General features: G+C 44.2%; 1 protein-coding gene across 3 annotated transcripts in view; it reads left to right on the top strand.

Moving 5' to 3' along the window:
• The window catches only part of soul4 (heme-binding protein soul4), a 69433-nt gene that overhangs the window by 38390 nt on the left and 6762 nt on the right, over positions 1–24281 (top strand). For all 3 annotated transcript variants that reach the window (XM_078542779.1, XM_078542781.1, XM_078542780.1), the window contains 2 exons: positions 6866–7007; positions 10160–10343. In XM_078542779.1, coding sequence (XP_078398905.1) covers positions 6866–7007; positions 10160–10343 — 326 coding nt within the window. The remainder of the gene's footprint in view (positions 1–6865; positions 7008–10159; positions 10344–24281) is intronic.

The raw sequence follows: 24281 nt of genomic DNA on the forward strand, positions 1-24281 counted from the left end.
GTTCCAGAGTCTATAGAATCTTGGAAACAGGCGCAGGGGATTTATCGGCCTTCAATCCCATCAATTTCCCCAACACTATTTCCCTACTCACAGAATCACACAGTGCAGAAGAGGCCCATCGACTCTGCATCAACACGTGAGAAACACCTGACCTACCTACGTAATCCCATTTACCAGCACTTGACCCATAGCCTTGAATGTTATGACGTGCCAAGTCCTTTTTAAAGGATGTGAGGTAACCCGCCTCCACCACCCTCCTGGGCAGCGTATTCCAGACCGTCACCACCCTCTGGATAAAAAAAGTTTTTCCTCACATCCCCCTTAAACCTCCTGCCCCTCACCATGAACTTATGTCGCCTCGTTACTGACCCTTCAACTAAGGGGAACAGCTGCTCCCTATCCACCCTGTCCATGCCCCTCATAATCTTGTACACCTCGATCAGGTCACCCCTCAGTCTTCTCTGCTCCAACGAAAACAACCCAAGTCTATCCAACCACACTTCATAACTTAAATGTTTCATCCCAGGCAACATCCTGGTGAACCTCCTCTGCACCCCCTCCAGTGCAATCACATCCTTCCTGTGATGTGGCGACCAGAACTGCACACAATACTCCAGCTGTGGCCTCACCAAGGTTCTATACAACTCCAACATGACCTCCCTACTTTTGTAATCTATGCCTCGATTGATAAAAGCAAGTGTCCTATATGCCTTTTTCACCACCCCACTAACATGCCCCTCCACCTTCAGAGATCAATGGACACACACGGCAAGATCCCTTTGTTCCTCAGAACTTCCTAGTGTCATGCCGTTCATTGAAAACTTCCTTGTCAAATTACTCCTTCCAAAGTGTATCACCTCACACCTTTGAGGGTTAAATTCCATCTGCCTCTAATCTGCCCATTTGACCATCCCGTCTATATCTTCCTGTAGCCCAAGACACTCAACCTCACTGTTAACCACCCGTCCAATGTTTGTGTCATCCACAAACTTACTAATCCTACCTCCATACTAATACTGATTTCTTTCAGTTCCTCCCTCTCTCTAAACCCTGTGGTCCCCAACATTTCTGGTTTGTATTTGTGTCCTCCTTTGTGAAGACTGAACCAAAGTATATATTTAGTTGGTCAGCCATTTCTTTGTTCCCCATTATAAATTCCCATTTCTGACTGTAAGGGACCTACATTTGTCTTCACCAATCTTTTTCTCTTCACATACCTATAGAAACTTTTACAGTCAGTTTTAATGTTCCCCGGAAGCTTACTCTCGTGCTCTATTTTCTCCTTCTTAATCAATCCCTTGGTCCTCCTTTGCTGAATTCTAAACTGCTCCCAATCCCCAGGTTTGTTGTTTTTTCTGGCCAATTTGAATGCCTCTTCCTTGGATCTAATACTATCTCTAATTTCCCTTGTAAGCCACGGTTTGGCCACCTTTCCTGTTTTACTTTTTGCACTAGACAGGAATAAACAGTTGTTGCAGTTCACCCATGCACTTTTTGAATGTTTGCCATTGCCTATCCACCGTCCTCCCTTTAAGTAACGTTTCCCAATCCGTCATAGCTAATTTGCGCTTCATACCTTTGTAGTTTCATTTATTCAGATTCAGGACCCTAGTCTCAGAATCAACTATGTCACTCTCCATCTTGATGAAGAATTCTATCATATTATGGTTGCTCATCCCCAAGGGGCCTCGCACAACTATGCCAATTATTCCTTTCTCATTACACAATACCCAGTCTAAGATGGTCTGTTCTCTAGTTGGTTCCTCACCGTATTGGTCCAGAAAACCATCCCATATACACTCCATGAATTCCTCCTCTACGGTATTGTTACTAATTTGATTTGCCCAATCTATATGCAGATTAAAGTCACCCATAATTACAGATGTTCCTTTATTGCATGCGTCTCTAATTTCCTGTTTAATGCCAATCCCAACATCACTACAGTTTGGGGGTCTATACACAGCCCCCACTAACGTTTTTTGCCCCTTAGTGTTTCTCGGCTCTACCCATACAGATTCCACATCATCGGAGCTAATATCTTTCCTCACTATTGCGTTATTTCAATTAGGTCATTTCTCATTCTTCTAAACTCCAATGAGTACAGACAGGCCCAACCTACTCAATCTCTCCTCATAAGAAAATCCCTCCATACCGGGGATCAACCTAGTGAACCTTCTCTGGACTGCCTCCAATGCTAGTATATCTAACTAGTGCCTTGTATAGTTTTAGCAAGTTTTAGCAAGACTTCCCTATTTTTATACTCCGTTCCCTTTGAAATAAAGGCCAACATTCCATTTGCCTTACCTATTACCTGCTGAACTTGTATGCTAGCTTTTTGTGATTCATGCACGAGGACCCCCAAGTCCCTCTGTGTTGCAGCTTTCTTCAGTCTTTCTCCATTTAAGTAATATTCAGCTCCTCTATTCTTCCTGCCAAAGTGCATAACCTCACATTTTCCCACATTTTATTCCATCTGCCACATTTTTGCCTACTCACTTAACCTGTCTGTATCCCTCTGTAGACTCTTTGTGTCATCCTCACCACTTGCATTCCCACCTATTTTTGTGTCATTTGCAAACTTATTGATAGTATATTCATTTTCCTCATCGAAGTCATTAATATATATTGTAAATAATTATGTCCCCAGCATTGATGCCTGTGGCACTCCACTAGTTACATGTTGCCAGCCTGAAAATGCCCTCCGTGTCCCAACTCTCTGTCTTCAATTAGTTCGCCAGTCCTCTATCTATGTTAATGTACTACCCCCAACACCATGGGCTCTTATTAAGTAGCCTTATGTGTGGTACCTTATTGAACACCTTTTGGAAATCCAAATATATTACATCTACTGGGGATCACAGCTTGCATGTTCATCATGGAATAGGTGCAGGATGGTGACAAATTTCTGGGGGCAGCAAAATTTGAGACACATCTACAAGGCACAAGTTAAGAGTGTGATGGAATATTCTTCGTATGTCTAAATGTATGGGACTCCAACAACACTCAAGACACCATCCAGGACAAAGCAGCCTGCTGGATTGGCACACCATCCACCACTGAAGCACAGTAGCAGAAATGTGTACCAGACAAAAGATGCACTGCAGCAAGTCTCCAGGCATCCTTCCAGCCCAGGGATCAATTTAGTGAACCTTCACTGTACCCCTTCCACTGCAAGTAATCCTTACTTAAATATGGAGAGCAAAACTTCACACAGTATTCCAGATGTGATTTCATCAAAGCCCTGTACAATTGTAGCAAGACTTCTTTATTCCTGTTCTCCAGTCAAGGCCAACATGTCATTTGCCTTCCTAATTGCTTGCTGTTCCTTCATTCTTTCTGCATTCCTTGTACAAGTACTCCAAATCTCTTTGAACATCAACATTTACAAGTTTCACACTTTAAAAAAAAAAAATAATTCTGTTTTTCTATTCTTACGACCAAAGTAAGTAACTTCACATTTGCCCACATTATACTCTATCTGCCATCTTGTTGCCCACTCACTTAACTTGTCTATATCTCTTTGCAGGCTCTCTATGTCCTTAGCACAGCTTATCTTCCCACCTAGCTTTGTATCGTCAGCAGCCGGGCTGATAAGTGGCAAGTAACATTAGTGCCACGCAAGTACCAGTGAATGATCATCTCCAACAAGAGAAAACCTAACCATCTCCCGTTGACATACAATGGCATTACCATTGCTGAATCCCCCACGACCAATATCCTGGGGGTTACCATTGACCAGAAACTGAACTGAACCAGCTATATTAATACTGTGGCTACAAAAGCAAGTCTCGGACTGGGAATTCTCCAAGCCTGTCCACCATCTGCAAGGCACAAGTCAGGAGTGTGATGAAATATTCTCCACTTGCCTCGATGAGTGCAGCTCCAACAACACTCAAGAAGCTTGACACCATCCAGGGTGCCCGCTTGATTGGCACCCCATCCACAAGCATCCACTCCATCTACTACTGACGCAAAATGACAGCTGTGTATACCAGCTACAAGATGCACTGCAGGAACTTATCAAGGCTCCTTAGACAACACCTTTCAAACTTGCGACCTCTGCCATCTAGACGGACAAGAGCAGCAGACACATGGGAACGCCACCACCTGGAAGCTCCAAGCCACTCACCATCCTGACTTTGAAATATATCGCTGTTCCTTCACTGTCACTGGGTCAAAATCCTGGAACTCCCTTCCTCAGCACTGGGGTGGCTCAAGAAGGGGACACACCACTGCCTTTTCAAGGGCAATTAGGGATGGGCAATAAATGCTTGCTTAGCCAGTGACATCCACATCCCGTGAAAAGAATAAATAGAAAAACTTAGATTACCCTCTGTTTATTCATGTAGGTCAATAATATAGATTATAAATAGCTGAAGCTCCAGCACTCCGATAGTCACAGCCTGCCATCTTGAAAGTGCCCTGTTTATGCTCAATCTCTGCTTTCTGTCCATTAACCAATTCTCTATCCATGCCAATATATTACCCCAACTGCAAGAGCCCTTATCATGCCTATTAACCTTTTGCGCAGCACTTTATCGAATGCCTTTTGGAAATCCAGGTATGCTATATCTTCTGGTTTCCTTTTATCTACCTTACTAGTTACATCCTCAAAAAACTCTAATAAGTTTGTCAAACATGATTTCCCTTTTGTAAACTCATGTTAACTTGTTCGAATCATACTATACTTTTCGAAGTGCGTTGTTATAACTTCCTTAATAATAGATTCCAGCATTTTCCCAACAACTGATGTTAGACTAACTGGCCTGTAGTTCGCTGTTTTCTCTCTCGTTCTTGAAAAGTAGTGTTACATATGTCAACTTCCAATCTGATGGGACCATTCCCAAATCTGAGGAATTTTGGAAAATTATAACGAGCACATCCAGTATCCCTGCAATCATCTCTTTTTGAACTTGGGTGTAGGCCATCAGGTCCTGAGGTTTTTGTTGGATTTGAGTCCGTTAAGTTTCTCCAATACTTTTCCTCTGCTGATATTAATCACATTAATTTCCGCACTCTTTTTAAGACCCTAGGTTACCCTATTCCTGGTATTTCTAGATCTGGACAGACATTTGGTGAGAGAATCAGTTGAATGTTGCAGACAGTGTACTGCATATTCTCTGAATTCTGAGGACCATGGACCAAAATTAACTTCTATGGTCTTGTACTTGTGCCAAGTTCTTTTGAGTGACCAGTTTATTTGTTTTGCTGGATGGTTGAGGAAGCATGTTCACCAGGACACCAGCAGAACTCCCTGCTCTTTGAATAATGCCATTGGATCTTTACAACATAGAATGACAACAAATATACAGCAGAAACAGGCCAGTCTGCCCAATCAGTCCACGCATTTATGCTCCATTCAAAGCTCCTCCCGTCTCTCCTCATTAAAGGGATGCAGGAGCAGGGGACCAGGGGTGGAGTGGTGGGGGGAGGGTGGGTACATGTGCATAAATCATTGGGCAGGGCAGTTTCAGAATATGGTTAATAAGTCATATGGGATCCTGAGATTTATAAATAGAGGCAGCAAGTACAAAAGCGAGGATGTTATGATGAACTTTTGTAAAACTCTGGTTCAGCCTCAACCAGAGTAGTGTGTTCAATTCTGGGCACCACATTTTATGAAGGATCTGAAGGCATTGGAGAGGGTGCAGCGGAGATTTACAAGAATGGTTCTGGGGCTGAGAGACTCAGTTAAATGAACAGATTGGTGAAGCTGGGGCTGTTCTCCTTAGTGAAGAGAAGGTGGCAGGAGATTTAATAGAGTTGTTCAAAATCACGAGGGGTCTGGACAAAGTAGATAGGGAGAAATTGTTCCCATTTGCGGAAGGATAGAGAAACAGAGGGCACCGATTTAAGGTGATTGGTAAAAGAACCAGAGCCAGATGAGGAAAACTTTTTTTTTACACAGCAAGTGGTTTGGATTTGGAATGCACTGCCTGAATTATGGTGCAGGCAGATTCAGTCATGACTTTAGATAGTACTACAGTTCTGATCTAACCACAGTTTGATACAAGTTTAGCATAACTTCTCAATTCGATCCCTCTAGAAATAAACCGTAGTGCTTGGTTTGTTTTTGTTAGGGCCTGATTCACCAGTGTCACAACTTTTAGTGATTTATTACATAGATTATAGAATGCGCATCATGAACCAAGTCTTTTGGCCTTACGAATTCATTCAGATGTTTATACTGCATGTGAGCTTCCTCACTTCAGTAGATAGCATCCCTGCCTCTGAGCCACAATTTCCGGGTTCAAGTCCTACTCTAGGACTTGTTGGCCACAGAAGAAGCGTTAATGACATAGCCAAATATGTTGATAATCAACCTGCTAATCATTTCAACAGACTCATGGCAGGTGGTAAGAGTGGGAGGGATTCCTGCTCAGCTTCACTTGATGCAGAGTAGTGTCCCTCAAGCAATAACCATTTGTCTCTCTATAAAAGAAAAAGATGCCTACGGTCCATCATGGACTATGGCTAATTATGGACTGAAGGAGCTTCCTTACCTATTTGCACATCCTACTATCACTTTCTCCCTCTTGTGTTTATCTAGCTTACCCCTACTGTGTTGATTTACCATTTCAAGGGAACAGGGAGAGCAATGCAGCACTTTGTTTGAACTACATGGTAGAGCCACCTTGATTATGCTCTTGTGGTGAAGTATGGTATGAACTCAACTTTCTGACTCAGAGCTACGAGTGCAACTAACTGAGCCAAGCCAATAACTAAGTTTTGTACAAAGATATTCCAGTTCACAGAATTATAGTCATAGAAATTCTACGCATACAACAAAGTGTATAAAATACATTCCTTGTTTAAATGGCAAGAGATATAAACAAATGTATGATTTCAATTTTTTGTGTCATAGTGCAATGAAATCATTTATGAGGAACGCTTCTACCCTTCTGGAAAATGGGCTCATGTAATCAAGGGGGAAAAATTATATGAACAAAGCATATCACTGGCATTCATGAAACTGATGCGTTATATCTGTGGCGAAAATTCAGCAGGTAGGAGGACCAAAGACTTGTAAAATATGTACAAGAAGATTTGCAGAAACATTTGTACCTAATTGTACTATGCATACTGGTACTGTTTTTCTCAAACTAAAATCCCTTTATTAATTGTTATATTTTCTATTTTCCTGCTCATTTGCCCTCTCTCCCTGAAGGTACGCTGGCCAATTATTCAATGGACGGCTGCAGCCCTTTGATATGCTACCCAAGTAGCCAACCTTTGTAACTTATATTTGACAAAGTGCTAACAGACAACTCTATCTTGGAGAGCTTCACAGCCTAATGTGATCCAGTTCTGCCCTCATCTGATAATCTTACTCATGTACTTTCTCACAGAAGTTACTGGTTAGCAATCAAAAGTTTACCTGATTTGTCCAAGTGATGGTAAGCCTCCTAAGATAAAAGCAAAGTACTGCGGATGCTAGAAATCTGAAATAAAAACAGAAAATGCTGGAAAAATATAGGTCTGGCAGCACCTGGAGAGAGAAACAGTTAACCTTTTGAGTCTGTATGACTCTTTTTCAGAGCTAAAGAGAAGTAGAAATGTGATGGATTTTATACCGTTTAAGAGAAGGTGGAACAAAATAGAAGCTCTGGGATAGGTGGGAGCTCAGGAGACATTGACATGGGCACAAGACAAAGGGAGTGTTACTGGTAGGTTTTTTTTATTTGTCCATGGGATGTGGGCATCATTGACTAGGCCAGCATTTATTGAACCTTAGGTTGCCAACAGGTTTATATGGATTGCGTGCTTACTGTGAACATTAAAGTACAAGATAGCTTTTGTAACTTGTGTTATCCTTACAAATCTGTATATATCTGTAAAGGTATAGTTGTGGATGAAGAAGTATTGTAATATAGTTAATCTTTTCTTATTTAATCAATGTTGTTTTCTTTTGTTAAAAGTTCATTAGCTGACTCCGGTGACTCTGTTCATTACCCTCTCCACGTATCTAAACAAACAAATAAAAGTTAGGATCTATCAAGCTGGGTTCTACCCTGGGAATCAGGCTTATCCAGTGGTAACCTCAGCTGGGGATCATAACAGTAAACATTCTGTCACCAGAAATGGAGTCAGAGAAGTCAAGGAAGGGAAGGGAAGTGTCGGAGATGGACCATGTAAAGGTGAGAGAGTGGTGGAAATTGGAAGCAAAATCGATAAATTTTTCCAGGTCCAGATGAGAGCATGAAGTGGCACCGATACAGTCATCGATATACCTAGAAAAGAGTTGTGGGAGGGGGCCTGAGTAAGACTAGAATAAGGAATGTTCAACATAGCCCACAAAAAGACAGGCATAACTGAGGCCCATGCGGGTACCCATAGCCGCACCTTTTATTTGGAGGAAGTGAGTGAGACAAGTTAAAGGTGAAATTGTTCAGTGAGAGAACAAGTTCAGCCAAGCGGAGGAGCGTGGTGGTGGATGGGGATTGTTCAGGCCTCTGTTCAAGGAAGAAGCAGAGAGCCTGAAGACCATCCTGGTGGGGGATGGAGGTGTAGAGGGATTGGATGTCCATAGTGAAGAGGAAGTGGTTAGGGCCAGGAAACTTATCCCAGAAAAGTTATAGGTACCCACATGGGTCCTGGTTATGCTTGTCTTTTTGTGGGCTATGTGGAACATTCCTTGTTCCAATCCTACTCAGGCCCCCTCTCACAACTCTTTTTCTCGGTACATCGATGCCGTATTGGTGCCGTTTCAAGGTCTCGTCTGGACCTGGAAAAATGTATCGATTTTTCTTCCAATTTCCAGAACCAGATCCTCACTTTTCACCCCACCAGCCTCCACATTCAAAGGATCATCCTCCTCCATTTCCTCCAACTCCAGCATGATACCACCACTAAACACATATTTCCACACCCGCCACCTCCCCCCACACACACCCACCCCCCCCAACCCACCGTCAACATTCTGTAGGAACAGTTCCCTCTGTGACCCCGGTCCACTCCCTCATCACCCCCAACTCCTCATCCTCTTCCAATGGCATCTTCCCATGCCATTGCAGAAGATGCAACACCCCTTTTACCTCCTCCTTCCTCATCGTCCAAGGCTCCAAACACTCCTTTTAGGTGAAGCAGTGCTTTACATGCACCTCCTTCAATTTGGTCTACTGTATTCGCTGCTCCCAATGTGGTCTCTTCTACACTGTGGAGACTAAATGCAGACTGGGTGACCACTTTGCAGAACACCTTCGCTCAGTCTGTGAGCATGACCCAGACCTTCCTGTCACTTGTCATTTCAACACACCATCCTGCTCTCATTCCCACATGCCTGTCCTTGGCCTGCTGCAATGTTCCAGCGAAAACCAACGCAAACTGCAGGAACAGCACCTCAGCTTCCAATTAGGCACTTTACAGCCTTCTGGACTGAACATTGATTTCAACAACTTAGACCATAAACTCTGTCCTCCATCTTTAACCCTTTTTAATGCAATTTTTAAAATTTTTAATTATTTTTATTTATTTATTATATTTTTAAAATCTTTTAAAATCCTTTTTCCCCAACACCCCCTCCCCTCCCACCTCCCCACCTCCTTGTCATCTGTCTCTTGTTTCTATATTGTACTTTCACAGAGCGCTGACCCTTGTTTTGCTTTTTAACACATTCTGTTATCGTACCTTTATGCCACTATCTGCACCTTCTTTAGTCTTCAACACTACCAGTAACACACCCTTTGTCCAGTGGCCATGACATCTTTGTCAATCTCTCATGAGCTCCCACCTATCCTTGACCTTCTGTTTTGCTCCACCTGTTCCACCCCCACTTAAACAGTATAAATTCCATCACATTTCAACTTCTCTTTAGCTCTGAAAAAGAGTCATCCAGACTCAAAACATTAACTCTGTTTCTCTCTCCACAGATGCTGCCAGACCTGCTGAGTTTTGCCAGCATTTTGTGTTTTTATTTTAGTAAGCCTCCTACCCTTGTTAAGATCAGTTAACTTACCTTGCTTACATGTTGGTCCATGTTATCTTTTGATCTGTATGGTTTACTGCTATGTAATGGATGATGCCTTTAACCATTAAGCCATTGGAGACCTGGAATGGAATATTCAATTTATTAACTATCATGTGCCCATACTTCCTCATTATTTTTCTCCAGTGCAACTTCCCTCCTGTTATTTTACCCATTTCTTCTCCTATTGTCTAGGCCATTATCTTGGTATGACCATTCCCATCATAAATGAATTACAAATGACAGAAGAAAGGAACAGTTTTGTCCAAGACATTATCACTGGGTATTATCTGCCAGAACAGTTTCAAGACCATCCACCTCAGCCCGTGGACCCAGACGTTATAATTGTAGACCGTCAGGACATGAGCATCATTAGCAGGTGAGCAGATTGGCTATTGTGGAATTATCTGCTTCAGTTATTTAACCCTGTTCTACATAAACTAACTGAAGATAGATAAATATTGAAAGAGAAAAAAATTGCAGGGATATGGGGAAAGAGCAGGGAACGGGACTAATTGGAATGCTCTTTGAAAGAGCCAAATGGCTCTTGAATTGGCCAAATGGCTGCCTCCTGTGCAATTCGATGATACTATTCTGAAGCTAAATCATGATTCCAGAATCATTGGCAAACAAGGGGAGTGGGTCCCTATTGGTGGTTGAGCCATTGGGCAGTTTACTGTATGAACTCCATTGATTTCAGTTTTGCTCCTTTGTGCAATACTCTTTTAATGATGAGGGCAATTACTTTTTATCTTTGGTCTGGTATTCAGTTCTTGCATTGAAGCCTGGATTAAGACATCTGATTATTAGTCAAGTGGTTCTGGTAAAAACTGAACTAAACATCAGAGTAGCTATTGACAATTTGATGTTTATTTATGGTACTATTGATCACTCCTTCCATCATTTTACTGATGATTGGAAAGAGGCAGGTAGGGTAATAATTAGCTGGGTTAGGTTTATTTTTGTGTCCAGGACATATTTGGATAGTCTTTCACATTTTTGTATTGTGTCAGTATCATATTTGTACTGGAAATGGTTAGGGAGCAACTTGCTCTGGTGCACATTTCTATAGCACTATAACAGGGATATTGTCTTGGTTCACTGCCTTTGCTGTGTCCAGTGCCCTTCGCTGTTTCATGGTGTTACGTGGAGTGAACCCAACTGAACAATACATAGGAGCAGGAGTAGGCAATTTGACCCTTCGAGTCTGCTTCACCATTCAATAAGATCATGGCTGATCTGGTTGTGGTTTCAGCTCGACTTGCCTGTCTGCCCCCCATAACCCTTGACTCCCTTGCCCGACAAAAATCTGTCTAACTCTGACTTGAACAAATTCAAAGACCCAGCCTCCCCTATTTTCTGGGGAAGAGAATTCCACACATCAAGGTCCCTTTGAGACAAAAAGTTTCTCTTCATCTCTGTCTTAAAAGGGAGACTTCTTATTTTTAAACTATGTTCCCTAGTTTTAATCTCCCCCACAACCGGAAGTATCCTCCTGGTGTCTACCCTATTGAGTCCCCTCAGGATCTTGTATGTTTTAACAATAGTTCAAGAGAGTCGGGGGGCAGAGGTGAGTATGGTGGCCATTACCAAGGAGAAGGTGCTAGGAAAACTGAAAGGTCTGAAGGTGGGTAAATCACCTGGACCAGATGGATTACACCCCAGAGTTCTGAAGAAGATAGCTGAAGAGATAGTGGAGGCATTAGTGGTGATCTTTCAGGAATCACTGGAGTCAGGGAGGGTCCCAGAGGACTGGAAAATCGCTAATGTAACCCTCCTGTTTAAGAAGGGAGTGAGGCAAAAGACGGGAAATTACAGGCCGATTAGCCTGACCTCGGTCATTGGTAAGATTTTAGAGTCCATTATTAAGGATGAGATTTCAGAATACTTGGAAATGCATGGTAAAATCGGGCAAAGTCAGCATGGTTTCATCAAGGGGAGGTCATGCCTGACAAATCTGTTAGAATTCTTTGAGGAGATAGGTTAGACAAAGGAGAGCCAATGGATGTTATCTACTTGGACTTCCAGAAGGCCTTTAACAAGGTACCGCACAGGAGGCTGCTCAGTAAGATAAGAGCCCATGGTGTTAGAGGCAAGGTACTAGCATGGATAGAAGATTGGCTGTCTGGCAGGAGGCAGAAAGTGGGGATGAGGGGGTCCTTCTCAGGATGGCGGCCGGTGACTAGTGGAGTTCCACAGGGGTCAGTGTTGGGACCACAACTTTTCACTTTATATTAATGATCTAGATGAAAGAACTGAGGGCATCCTGGCTAAGTTTGCAGATGATACAAAGATAGGTGGAGGGACAGGTAGTGTTGAGGAGGCAGGGAGGCTGCAGAAGGATTTGGACAGGTTAGGAGAATGGGCAAAGAAGTGGCAGATGGAATACAATGTGGGGAAGTGTGAGGTCATGCACTTTGGTAGGAAGAATAGAGGCATAGACTATTTTCTAAATGGGGAGAGAATTCACAAATCTGGAGTGCAAAGGGACTTGAGAGTCCTAGTCCAGGATTCTCTTAAGTTAACTTGCAGGTTGAGTCGGTAGTTAGGAAGGCAAATGAAATGTTGGCATTTATTTTGAGAGGACTAGAATATAAAAGAAGGGATGTGCTGCTGAGGCTTTAGAAGGCTCTCAGACCACATTTAGAATATTGTGAGCAATTTTGGGCCCCGTATCTCAGGAAAGATGTGCTGGCCCTAGAGAGGGTCCAGAGGAGGTTCACAAGAACGATCCCAGGAATGAAAGGCTTAACATATGAGGAACGTTTGAGGACTCTGGGTCTATACTCGATGGAGTTTAGAAGGATGAGGGGGGGATCTGATTGAAACTTACAGAATACTGAAAGGCCTGGATAGAGTGGACATGGGGAAGATGTTTCCACTAGTAGGAGAGACTAGGACCCGAGGGCACAGCCTGAGAGTAAAGGGAAGACCTTTTAGAACAGAGATGAGGAGAAACTTCTTTAGCTAGAGAGTGGTGAATCTATGGAATTCATTGCCACAGAAGGCTGTGGAGGCCAGGTCCTTGAGTGTATTTAAGACGGAGATAGATAGGTTCTTGATTGGTAAGGGGATCAAAGGTTATGGGGAGAAGGCGGAAGAATGGGGTTGAGAAACTTATCAGCCATGATTGAATGGCGGAGCAGACTTGATGGGCCGAATGGCCTAATTTCTGCTCCTATGTCTTATGGTCTAAGATCACCTCTCAATCTTCTAACCTGTTCAACCTTCCTTCATAAGACAACCCTTCGTCCCAGGAATAAATTCAGTGAATCTTCTCTGAACTGCATCTAAAGCAATGATTCCTTTTTTTAAAATAAGGAGACCAAAACTGTACACAGTACTCCAGACGTGGTCTCACCAAGGCCCTGTACAGCTGCAGTAAAACTTCTCTACTTTTATATTCCATTCCTCTTGCAACAAATGCCAATATTCCATTTGCTTTCCTAATCACTTGCTGTTCTTGCATACTAACTTTATGATTCATGTACCAGGACACTAAGATCCCTCTGTACCACTGAGTTCTGCAATTTTTCTCCATTTATATAGTATACTGCTTTTCTATTCTGCCTGTCAAAGTGGACAAATTCACATTTACCCACATTATGCTCCAGTTGCCAAATTTTTGCTCACTCACTTAACCTGTCTATGTCCCTTCATGGACTCAGACTCCTCTTCATAACTTACTTTCCTACCTATTTTGGTGTCAACAGCAAACTTAGCTACCATACATACGCTTCCTTTATCCAAATCATTCATATAGATTGTAAATAGCTAAGGACCCAGCACTGATCCCTGTGGCACTTCACTAGTAGCAGCTTGCTAATCTGAAAAAGACCCATTTACCCTACTCTCTGCTTCTGTTAGCTGTTACCACCTACACCATGTGCTTATATCTTGTGTAGTAACCTTTGATGTGGTATCTTATCAAATGTCTTTTGGAAATCCAAGTACACCAAACCTATCAGTTCCACTTTATCCAGCTTGAATGTTATTTTATCAATGAACTCTTGACAGATTAGTTAAACACAATTTCCCTTTCACAAAGCCATGTTGGCTCTGTCTGATCGAATCATGATTATCTAAGTATCCTTCTGTAACAGGCTTGCCCAACCTTTTCTTGCCGAGAGGGCACATTTCAATTTTTCTCTCACTTTTTGGGGAATGGGGGGCCGATGAACAAATTTCAGAAAGATGAGGTTTGGCGCAACATTAAACGTGAATTTCCAAAAAAGCTGACATATAGTTGGAAACAACTTGCTGGACAAAAAAAAATCACAACAATAAATTGATAATTAAAAAATGAGTAATAAAGATGACCAATCGAGTGTGAAAGGGCGAGAGTGTTTGTGTCCAGCTAGCTCTGAGTCTCAGGGTGCTCACTTACCCACTGTGAGTGTGCCTGTTGATGTGTGGGGGTAAGGGTCAATGAGAACCCTGCAACTGGGAGTGAGCCAGACACACACGCACCCCTCCCTATCACCCCACCTCTCTCTCTCTCTCTCACACACACACACACACACACACACACACACACACACACACACATGCACACACAGGCGCACATGCTCACACTCTCTGCCACACATACATGTGCTCACTCTCTCGGACACACTCACCCTATCTCTTGGGAACCCTCACCCTCTCTGTCATGCACACGCACTCGCCCACCCTAACACTCGCCCACCCTCACCAACTCGCCCACCCTCATACTCACCCACCTTCACACTCACCCGTCCTCACACTCTCTCCCTCACCCTCAATCACTCTCACCCTCATTCATTCATCCTCACCCACACTCACCAGCCCTCACACTCCCTCACCAACATTCTGGAGGAGAGGCGATGGCATAGTGGTATTGTTGCCAGACGAGTAATCCAGAGTAATGCTCGAATCCCGCCATGGCAGATGGTGGAATTTGAATTTAATAAAAATCTGGAATTAAAAGTTTAATCAAACCATTGTTGTACAAACCTATCTGGTTCACTAATGCCCTTTAGGAAAGGAAATCTTCCCGCCTACATGTGACTCCAGACCAACAGCAATGTGGTTGGCTCTTAAATGTCCTCTGAAACGGCCTAGCAAGCCATTCAGTTATATCAAACTGCTACAAAGCCTCACAAAAGGAATGAAACTTGATGGACCACCCGGCATCGACCAACAACTTTCAACCCTGCAAAGTCCTCCTTATGAACTCCTCTGGGGGCTAGTGCCAAAATTGGGAGAGTTGTCTTACTGACTTGTCAAGCAACAGCCTCACAGAATCAAACCTTACAGATAATGTCCCAGACATCACCATCACTGGCAGGACAGACCCAGCAGAGGTGGCGGGATAGTGATATATAGTGAGGAGGGAACTGTCCTGGGAGTCCTCAACATCGACACTGGACCCCATTAAGTCACAGGTCAAACATGGGCAAGGAAACCTGCTGATTACCACGTACCACCCTCCCTCAGCTGATGCATCAGTACTCCGCCATGTTGAACACCACTTGGAGGAAACACTGAGGGTGGCAAGGGTGCAGAATGTACCCTGGATGGGTAACTTCAATGTCCATCACCAAGAGTGGCTTGGTAGCACCACTACTGACTGAGCTGGCTGAGTCCTAAAAGACATTGCTGCTAGATTGGGTCTGCAACAGGTGGTGAAGGAACCAACAAGAGGGAAAACATACTTGTCCCCATCCTCACCAATGCATCTGTCCATGAAAGTATCGGTAGGAATGACCACTGCAAGTTGTTGTGAAGACGAAGTCCCGCCTTCACATTGAGGATACCCTCCGTTGTGTTGTGTGGCACTACCACAGTGCTAAATGGGATAGATTTCGAACAGATCGAGCAACTCAAGACTGGGCACCCATGAGGCACTGTGGGCCATCAGCAGCAGCAGAATTGTACTCAAACACAGTCTGTAACCTCATGGTCCCGCATATCCCCCACTCTACCATTACCATCAAGCCAGAGGATCAATCCTGGCTCAATGAAGAGTGCAGGAGGGCATGCCAGGAGCAGCACCAGGCATACCGAAAAATGAGGTGTCAACCTGGTGAAGCTATGACACAAGACTTCGCATGCCAAACAGCATAAGCAGCAAGTGTTAGACAGAGCTAAATGATCCCACAACCAATGGATCAGATCTAAGCTCTGCAGTCCTGCCTCATCTAGTTGTGAATGGTGGTGGACAATTAAACAACTCACTGGAGGAGGCGGTTCCTCAAATATCCCCATCCCCAATGATGGAGGAGCCCAGCACATCAGTACAAAAGTTAAGTCTGAAGCATTTGCTACAATCTTCAATCAGAAGTACCAGGAGGATGATCCATCTCGGCCTGCTCTGGAGGTCCCCAGCATCATAGATGCCAGTTTTCAGCCAATTCAATTCACTCTGTGATATCAAGAAATGACTGAAGGTACTGTTTGCTGCAAAGGCTATGGTGTCTGACAATATTCTGGCAACAGCACTGAAGACTTGTGCTCTAGAACGTGCCGCACCCCTAGCCAAACTGTTCCAGTACAACTACAACACTGGTATCTACCTGGCTATCTGGAAAAGTGCCCAGGTATGTCCTGTACACAAAAAGCAGGACCAATCCAACCTGGCCAATTACTGCCCCATCAGTCTACTCTCCATCTGGGTTCCGCCAGATCTACTCAGCTCCTGACCTCATTACAGCCTTGGTTCAAACATGGACAAAAGAGCTGAACTCCAGAGGTTAGGTGAGGGTGACTGCCCTTGACATCAAGGCCGCATATGACCAAGTGTGGCATCAAAGAGTCCTAGCAAAACTGGAGTCAATGGGAATCAGGGGAAAACTCTCCACTGGTTGGAGTCATACCTAGCACAAAGGAATATGGTTGTGGTTGTTGGAGGTCAGTCATCTCAGCTTCAGGACATCACTGCAGGAGTTCCTCAGAGTAATGTCCTGAGCCCAACCATCTTCATCTGCTTCAACAATGACCTTCCTTCCATTGTAAGGTCAGAAGTGGGGATGTTCGCTGATGATTGCACAATGTTCAGCACCATTCGTGACTCCTCAGATACTGAAGCAGTCCATGTCCAAATGCAGCAAGACCTGGACAATATCCAGACTTGGGCTGACAAGTGGCAAGTAAGATTCATGCCACAGTAGTGCCAGGCAATGACCATCTCCAACAGGAGAGAATCTAACCATCACCCTTGACGTTCAATGGCATTACCATCACTGAATCCCCAACTATCAACATTCTGGGGATTACCATTGACCAGAAACTGAACTGGACTAGCCACTGTGGCTACAAGAGTGTGTCAAAGGCTAGGAATCCTGCAACAAGTAACTCACCTCCTGATTCCCCAAAGCCTGTCCACCATCTACAAGGTACAAGTCAGGAGTGTGATGGAATTCTCCCCACTTGCCTGGATGAGTGCAGCTCTCACAGCACTTAAGAAGCTTGACACCGTCCAGGGCAAAGCAGCCTACTCTATATGGCACCACATCCACAAACATTCACTCCTTCCACCACCAACAAACATTAGCAGCAGTGTGTACCATCTACAAGATGCACTACAGGAATTCACCAAGGCTCCTTAGACAGCACCTTCCAAACCCACAACCACTACCACCTAGAAGGACAAGGGCAGCAGATAGATGGGAATACCACCACCTGGAAGTTCCCCTCCAAGTCACTCACCATCCTGACTTGGAAATATATCACCGTTCCTTCACTGTCGCTGAGTCAAAATCCTGGAACCCCCTTGCTATCAGCTCTGTGGGTGTACCTACACCAGATAGACTGCAGTGGTTCAAGAAGGCAGCTCACCACCACCTTCTCTAGGGCAACTAGGAAGGGGCAATAAATGCTGGCCCAGCCAGCGAAGCCCACATCCCGTGAATTAATTTTTAAAAAACCCTCTCACTCACTCACTCACCAACCCTCACTCACTTATCAACCCTCACACTCACCTTCACCCTCACTTACCAGCCCTCACACTCACTCACCATCACTCACAAAATTGGCTTCGGGTGCAGGTAGGTGCAATGAGAGCTGGAGCGAGGCAAAGTGGCACCTCAACATGGGTGCCCACCAAGGGGAGAGCTGAGAGCCGGGGTACACGGCGGGGGGAGGGGGGGGAGAACTAGTGGGACATGGGGAAAGCAGTCGAGCCAGAGCACCGGCAGTCAGGAGAAAGCAGTTGCAGCCGGGGAAAATAGTGAGCCTATCAGCAGTAAACAAGAAAAACAGGCTGTGATTGGAGGAGCAGGCCCCTGAAGATATCTTCAAACGCACTGAGCCTCTTACCGTTTTTCAATAATTGTTCCAGGGGCCACATGGAGGAGGTTGAACAAGATTGTTCTGTAACCTCCTTAACAATGGATTCTAGCACTTTCCCTATGACAGATGTTAGGCTAACTGGCCTGTAGTTTCCTGCTTTCTGCCTCCTTTTTTTTAAATAAGGCTGTTAAATTAGTTATTTTCCAATCCGCTGGAATCTTTCCAGAATCTAAGGAATTTTGGAAGATTTTAACCATTGCATCTGCTATCTGTGCCCCCACTTCTTTTAAGACCCTAGGATGCAGGCCATTCGGTCCTGGGGACTTTAGGTCGAATAGTTTTCTGACCACCCTTTCCCTGGTGATGGGGATTGTATTAAGTCCATCCCTCCCTATCACCTCTTGATTTTCAAGAACCTTTGAGAAGTTTTCTAAGTTCTCTACCATGAAGATAGATAGAAAATACCTGTTCAACGCCTCTACCATTTCTTTGTTTTCCATTATCAATCCCCCAGACTCTTTCTCTAGAGGACCAACACTAGCTTTAGTTATTCTTTGTATTCAAACACTTGTAGAAACTTTTGCTATTTGTTTTTATTTTACTAGATAGCTTTCTCTCGTTTCCTGCTTTCTCCCTCTTATTATGTTTCTAGTCATTCTTTATTGGTTCTTAAAGTTGGTTCTTAAAATCTGTTCAATCCTCTGACCTACCACTAATCTTTGCAGATTTGTACAATGTTTTTTTCAATTTAATACTATTCTTAATTTCTTTACTTAGCCACGGATGTGCATCCTTCTCACAGTCTTTCTTTCTCACTGGGATGTCTTTTCTGAGTGTTATTAAATATCTCCTTAAAAGTCTGCCACTGCAACTCTGTGCTACCTTTTAACCAGTTTCCCAGTTCACCTAAGCCAACTCTGCCTTCATACTCTCATAGTTACCTTTATTTAGGTTTAAAACAGTAGTCATGGACCCATGCTTCTCCATTTCAAACTGAACATGAAATTCTATCATGTTGTGATTGTGACTCATCTAGAGTCTCCTTTACCATGAGGTTATTGCTTAATCCTGTCTCATTGCATACCACCAGGTCTAGGATAGCCTGCTCCCTGGTTAGCTCCACAACATACTGCTGTAAGAAATTGTCCCAAAAACACTGTATGAACTCATTTTCCAGATTACCTTTGCCAATCTGATTTTCCCAATATATATGTAAAGTCACCCATGATTATTGCGAAACCTTTCTTACACACCCCATTTATTTATTCCCGTATGCTCTGTCCTACAAGTGTGACTACTGTTAGGGGGCCTATAAACTACTCCCACAAGTGACCTCTCACCTTTACTATTTCTTATCTCTATCCAAACTGATTCTATATCTTGCTCTTTCAAGCTAAGGTCTTCTCTCAGTATTGAACTAATGCCATCCTTAATGAACAGAGCTACCCCACTACCTTTTCCTAGCTTCCTGTCATTCTGATATGTCAAATACTCTTCAACATTCAGGTCCCAGCCTCTCAACAATGTCTCTATCAGGTCATACATTTTTATCTCTATCTGCGCTAACAGTTTATCCCTTTTGTTACAAATGCTATGTGCATTCAGATATAGGGCCTCAAGCTCTTTTTTATACCATTTTCGGCTTTACCTGCTGGTGCACTCTACGATTGTATGTTCCGTCCCTTCCTGTCACACTCTGGTACTCATTACCCAAATTGATGCTCTGCTGTATTACTTTGTTGCTACCCTTTACTATATCTCCTCTCACATGATCCCTTCCCCCACTATTTAATTGAAAGTTCTCTCTACCGCTTTAGTCATACAATTCACCGTAACACTGGTCCCAGCACAGTTCAGGTGTACGTCGTCCCAATGGTACAGCTCCCACTTTCACCAGTGCTGGTGCTAGTGCCCCATGAATCAAAACACATTTCTCCCACACCAATCTTTGAGCCACGCATTCATCTAATGCTATTTACTCTACACTAATTTGTTGATGGCTCAGGTAATAATCCACAGATTATTATCTTGAAAGTTCTGCTTTTTAATTTAACCCCAAGCTGCTCATGCTCCCTAAGCAGAACCTCTTTCCTAATTCTATCTGTGTTGTTGGTACCAGTATGGACCATGACAACTGGATCCTCCCCTTCCCACTACAAGTTTTTCTCCAGCCCTGAGCATACATCCAGAACCCTGGCACTGGACAAACAAAATAGCTGTCTGGACTCTTGCTCTCAGCTGCAGAGAACTACCTTACTATGCTGTTCCATACTACCACTACATTCCTATTAAGTCCCCCCACTTGAATGGCATTTCTGTACCATGGTCAGTTTGCTCATCCACCCTGCAGCCTCTGCCCTCATCCAAAAAAGCTGCCAGAAGCTCAAACCTGTTGGACAATTGCAAAGGCTGAGACTCCTGCCTTTTGGATCACCTTACCTGCCTCACTTGCAGTCACACATTCTTGTCCCTGACCGCTGACCCAATCAGAAGATCCTATCCTAAGGGGTGTGACTACCTCCTGGAATAAAGTGTCCAGGTAACATTCCCCCTCCCTACTGTGTCTGCAGCTCAGCCTCCAGTTCAATGACTCTGAGCCTAATCTCCCCTAGCCGCAGACACTTACTGCAGGTGTGTTTGCCCTGTGTTAGGAAATAGAGATAGTTTAAGTAAAATATGTGTGTGTTAGGAATAAATATATCTTTAAGTTTAAATTTAATTTGTATTTTTTTCTATTTGTGGGTTAAAAGGTGAAACCTGGGATCTAGTTTTATTTTTGAGTGGAGACAACAGGTCTAAAGCTCTGTTTATATACTTCCATTTCCAATGAGTTTTACGACTCCTGAAGAGAAGTTAAAGCAAACACAAGAGTAGAAAAAACTGCGCTGTTGCCAAGGAACAGGGGTCCAAAGCCCCACACACACATACACACACAGAGTAAAAACAGCAGTTTGAGTGCAGTTGAAAGAAGGTGTCAGGACAGGCAGGACATGAAAAGGGGCAGATAGGTTCCAAACTAAGGAAGAAAGTCCCCAAATCCCCAAAACAAGAAGGGAGTGGAATAGGAGAAGGTCCGAAGCAGACTTTCTAGTCCTGTTAAGTGAAGTTGAGTGAGGAGCAGGGGAAGGCTCCAAGCTTCAGATTTAAAGAGTCAAAAGCTGCAGGAAACAGATTTAAAGTGAGAACAGCTTGTAAGAAGTCAAAAGGTCCAAAGAGACAGCTGAAGATCTGTAACTCCTTGCCATGGGCATGTGAAGCATTGGTGTACTGTTGACGGCTAAGTCAGTGAGAGAGAGAGTGCGTGGAAGAAAGCTTGAATGCACATGGTGAGCCAAGGGAGAGGAACATCGTAAGGAGAGTTTGAAACCCTAGTGGTCTTTTGGAAGCCATCTGAGAGAAAACGTCGGTTTGGAAGACGATTCCAGAGCAAGTTCTTGGAGAGTGGAGATTGGAAACTCTCGTTTGAAAGACGGAGTTCAGTGTGACTCATTGGCTCACTGTGTGGCAGGCGTTGAGGAGAGATCCACAGCCTCTGTTTGGGGCGGCATCTGTCACTTGGGACAGAATTTTGTCCTGGTCGGGTGGGCTCGTCGGAGGCGGTCAGGAAGCCAACCGATGCCTGCATTCAGGGCCGGGCCATGATTTCACGCTGGCGGGCCAATTAAGGGCCATCGTTCTCACTAAGGCAAAAGCAAAATACTGTGGATGCTGGAAATCTGAAACAAAAACAGATGGCCCTGTGGTGGGGGGTGTGGAGGAGGAGGTTGTTGGGGAAAAAGGATTTTTAAAAAATGAATATAAACAAATAAATAAATTTGAAAAAAGGATTAAAAAGGAAGTAAAGGTAGAGAGAGTTCATGGTCTGTAGTTGTTGGACTCAATGTTAAGCCCAGAAAGCTGTAAAATGCCTAGTCGGAAGATGAGGTGCTGTTCCTCCAGTTTGCGTTGGGCTTCACTGGAACATTGCAGCAGGCCAAGGATGAACATGTGGGCATGACAGCAGGATGGTGTGTTGAAATTACAAGCAACAGGAAGGTCTGGGTCATGCTTGGTGACTGTGTGAAGGTGTTCCATAAGTCTGCGTTTGGTCTCCCCGATATAGATGAGGCTGCACTGGGAGCAGCGAATGCAGTAAACCAAATTGAAGGAGATGCAAGTGAAGCACTGCTTCACCTGAAAGGAGTGTTTGGCCTGTTGGACTGTGAGCAGGGAGAAAGTAAAGGGGCAGGTGTTGCACCTTCTGCAATTGCATGGTAAGGTGCTGTGGGAAGGGGTTAAGGCGATGGAGGAGTGAATGGAGGGAATGGTCCCTATGGAATGCCGACAGGGTGTTGAGGGGAAGATGTGTTTGGTGGTGGCATCGTGCTTGAGTTGGCAGAAATGGCAGAGGATAATCCTTTGAATGCAGAGGCTGGTGGGGTGAAAAGTGAGGACAAGGGGGCTCTGTCTCCCTAACCTCTGCCCTTGTCCTCCCTTTGCAGAACACCTTCGATCCGTCCCCAACCATAACCCAGACCTTCCTGTCGCTTGCCATTTCAATACACCACCCTGCTCTCATGCCCACATTTCCATCCTTGCAATGTTCCAGTGAAGACCAACGCAAACTGGAGGAACATCACCTCATTGAGTTCAGCAACTTCAGACCATGAACTCTCTCCTCTATCTTTACCCCTTTCTAAATCCTTTCTTAAATTTTTCAGCTCACCACCGCTTTCTCAAGGGGGATGGGCAATAAATGCTGGCCCAGCCAGTGAAGCCCACATCCTATGAATGAATAAAAAAATATTTATTTTTACTTTTTATTTTTTTAAATCTTTTTTCCCCAAACACCTCCCCGCCCCTCCACCCTCAACCACCACAGGGCCATCTGTCACTTATTTCTATGTTGTTCTTTCACAGAGTGCTGACCCTTGTTCTGCCATTAAAACATTCTGCCTTCTTACCTTTATGCCACTATCAGCACCTTCTTTAGTCTTCACCATTACCATGAACACTCCCTTTCTCTTATGTCCATTACATCTTCGTCAATCTCACCTTAGCTCCCACCTATCGCTGACCTATCTTGCTTCACATGTTCCACCCCCCTTAAACAGTATAAATTCCTTCACATTTCTACTTCACTTTAGCTCTGAAAAAAAGTCACATGGACTCAATGTTAACTTTGTTTCCTTCTCCACAGATGCTGCCTGACCTGCTGAGTTTTTCCAGCATTTTCTGTTTTTGTTCCATTGTTCTCAAACCCTTCCAAATAAAAAATCTTTAATGGCCAGGATTTTCCCCTCGGTGATTTGGGGGTGGGGCCCGCTCGCCGAGGGGAAAATGACGCGGGATGACGTTGGGAGGAACCCCAGATGTCATCCCGGTCCCTTTAAATATTCACAAAGGCAGGCGGACAGCGAAATCAGCTGTCCGCCCGCCGACCTGTCAATGGCCAATTAAGGCCATTGACAGGCTAATTAACCTTATTAAACAACCTGCCCGGCCAACCTTAAGGCTGGCGGGCAGGCTAGGAACCCCAGCGGGCTGCAGATTATTAATGAAACTTCATCCACTGGCGGGATGAAGTTTCATGTCTGTTTTTAAAAAATTTAATAAATTTTATGTGTTTATTATTAACATGTCCCATCTCATGTGACATTGTCACATGAGGGGGACATGTTAATTTTAATATTTATTTTTAGAGTTTACTTACCTCTCACGAATCTCCCTGAGACAGGACTTTGCCTCAGGGAGCAGTGCGCTCTTTTGCGCGAAAGAGCGCACTTTGACAGATGGGGATTCCCTCCACCCATAGCGCTTCCTGTCGGGCAGGCCACTGGGCGGGCCTTAATTGGCCCACCCACTCAAAATAGCGGTGGGGTTCGGCTGCCCGCCCGCCGCCGAACCGGTGGGGCCCGCCCGCCCATTGAGGTAAGAATTCAGCCCAATGTCTCTATCTTGTCTTTGCTTTCAGGTCAATAAAATATAATTACCGCCAGCCTCCCCCCCCTTCTATTTATTTCTGAAACTCCTGCAAGATGCAAACATATATCTTGGAACCTCTTGACTCCCCTTGATATTCAAACAA

Source organism: Cetorhinus maximus, chromosome 5 (assembly GCF_964194155.1).
Source record: "Cetorhinus maximus chromosome 5, sCetMax3.hap1.1, whole genome shotgun sequence".
Classification (NCBI taxonomy): Eukaryota; Metazoa; Chordata; class Chondrichthyes; order Lamniformes; family Cetorhinidae; genus Cetorhinus; species Cetorhinus maximus.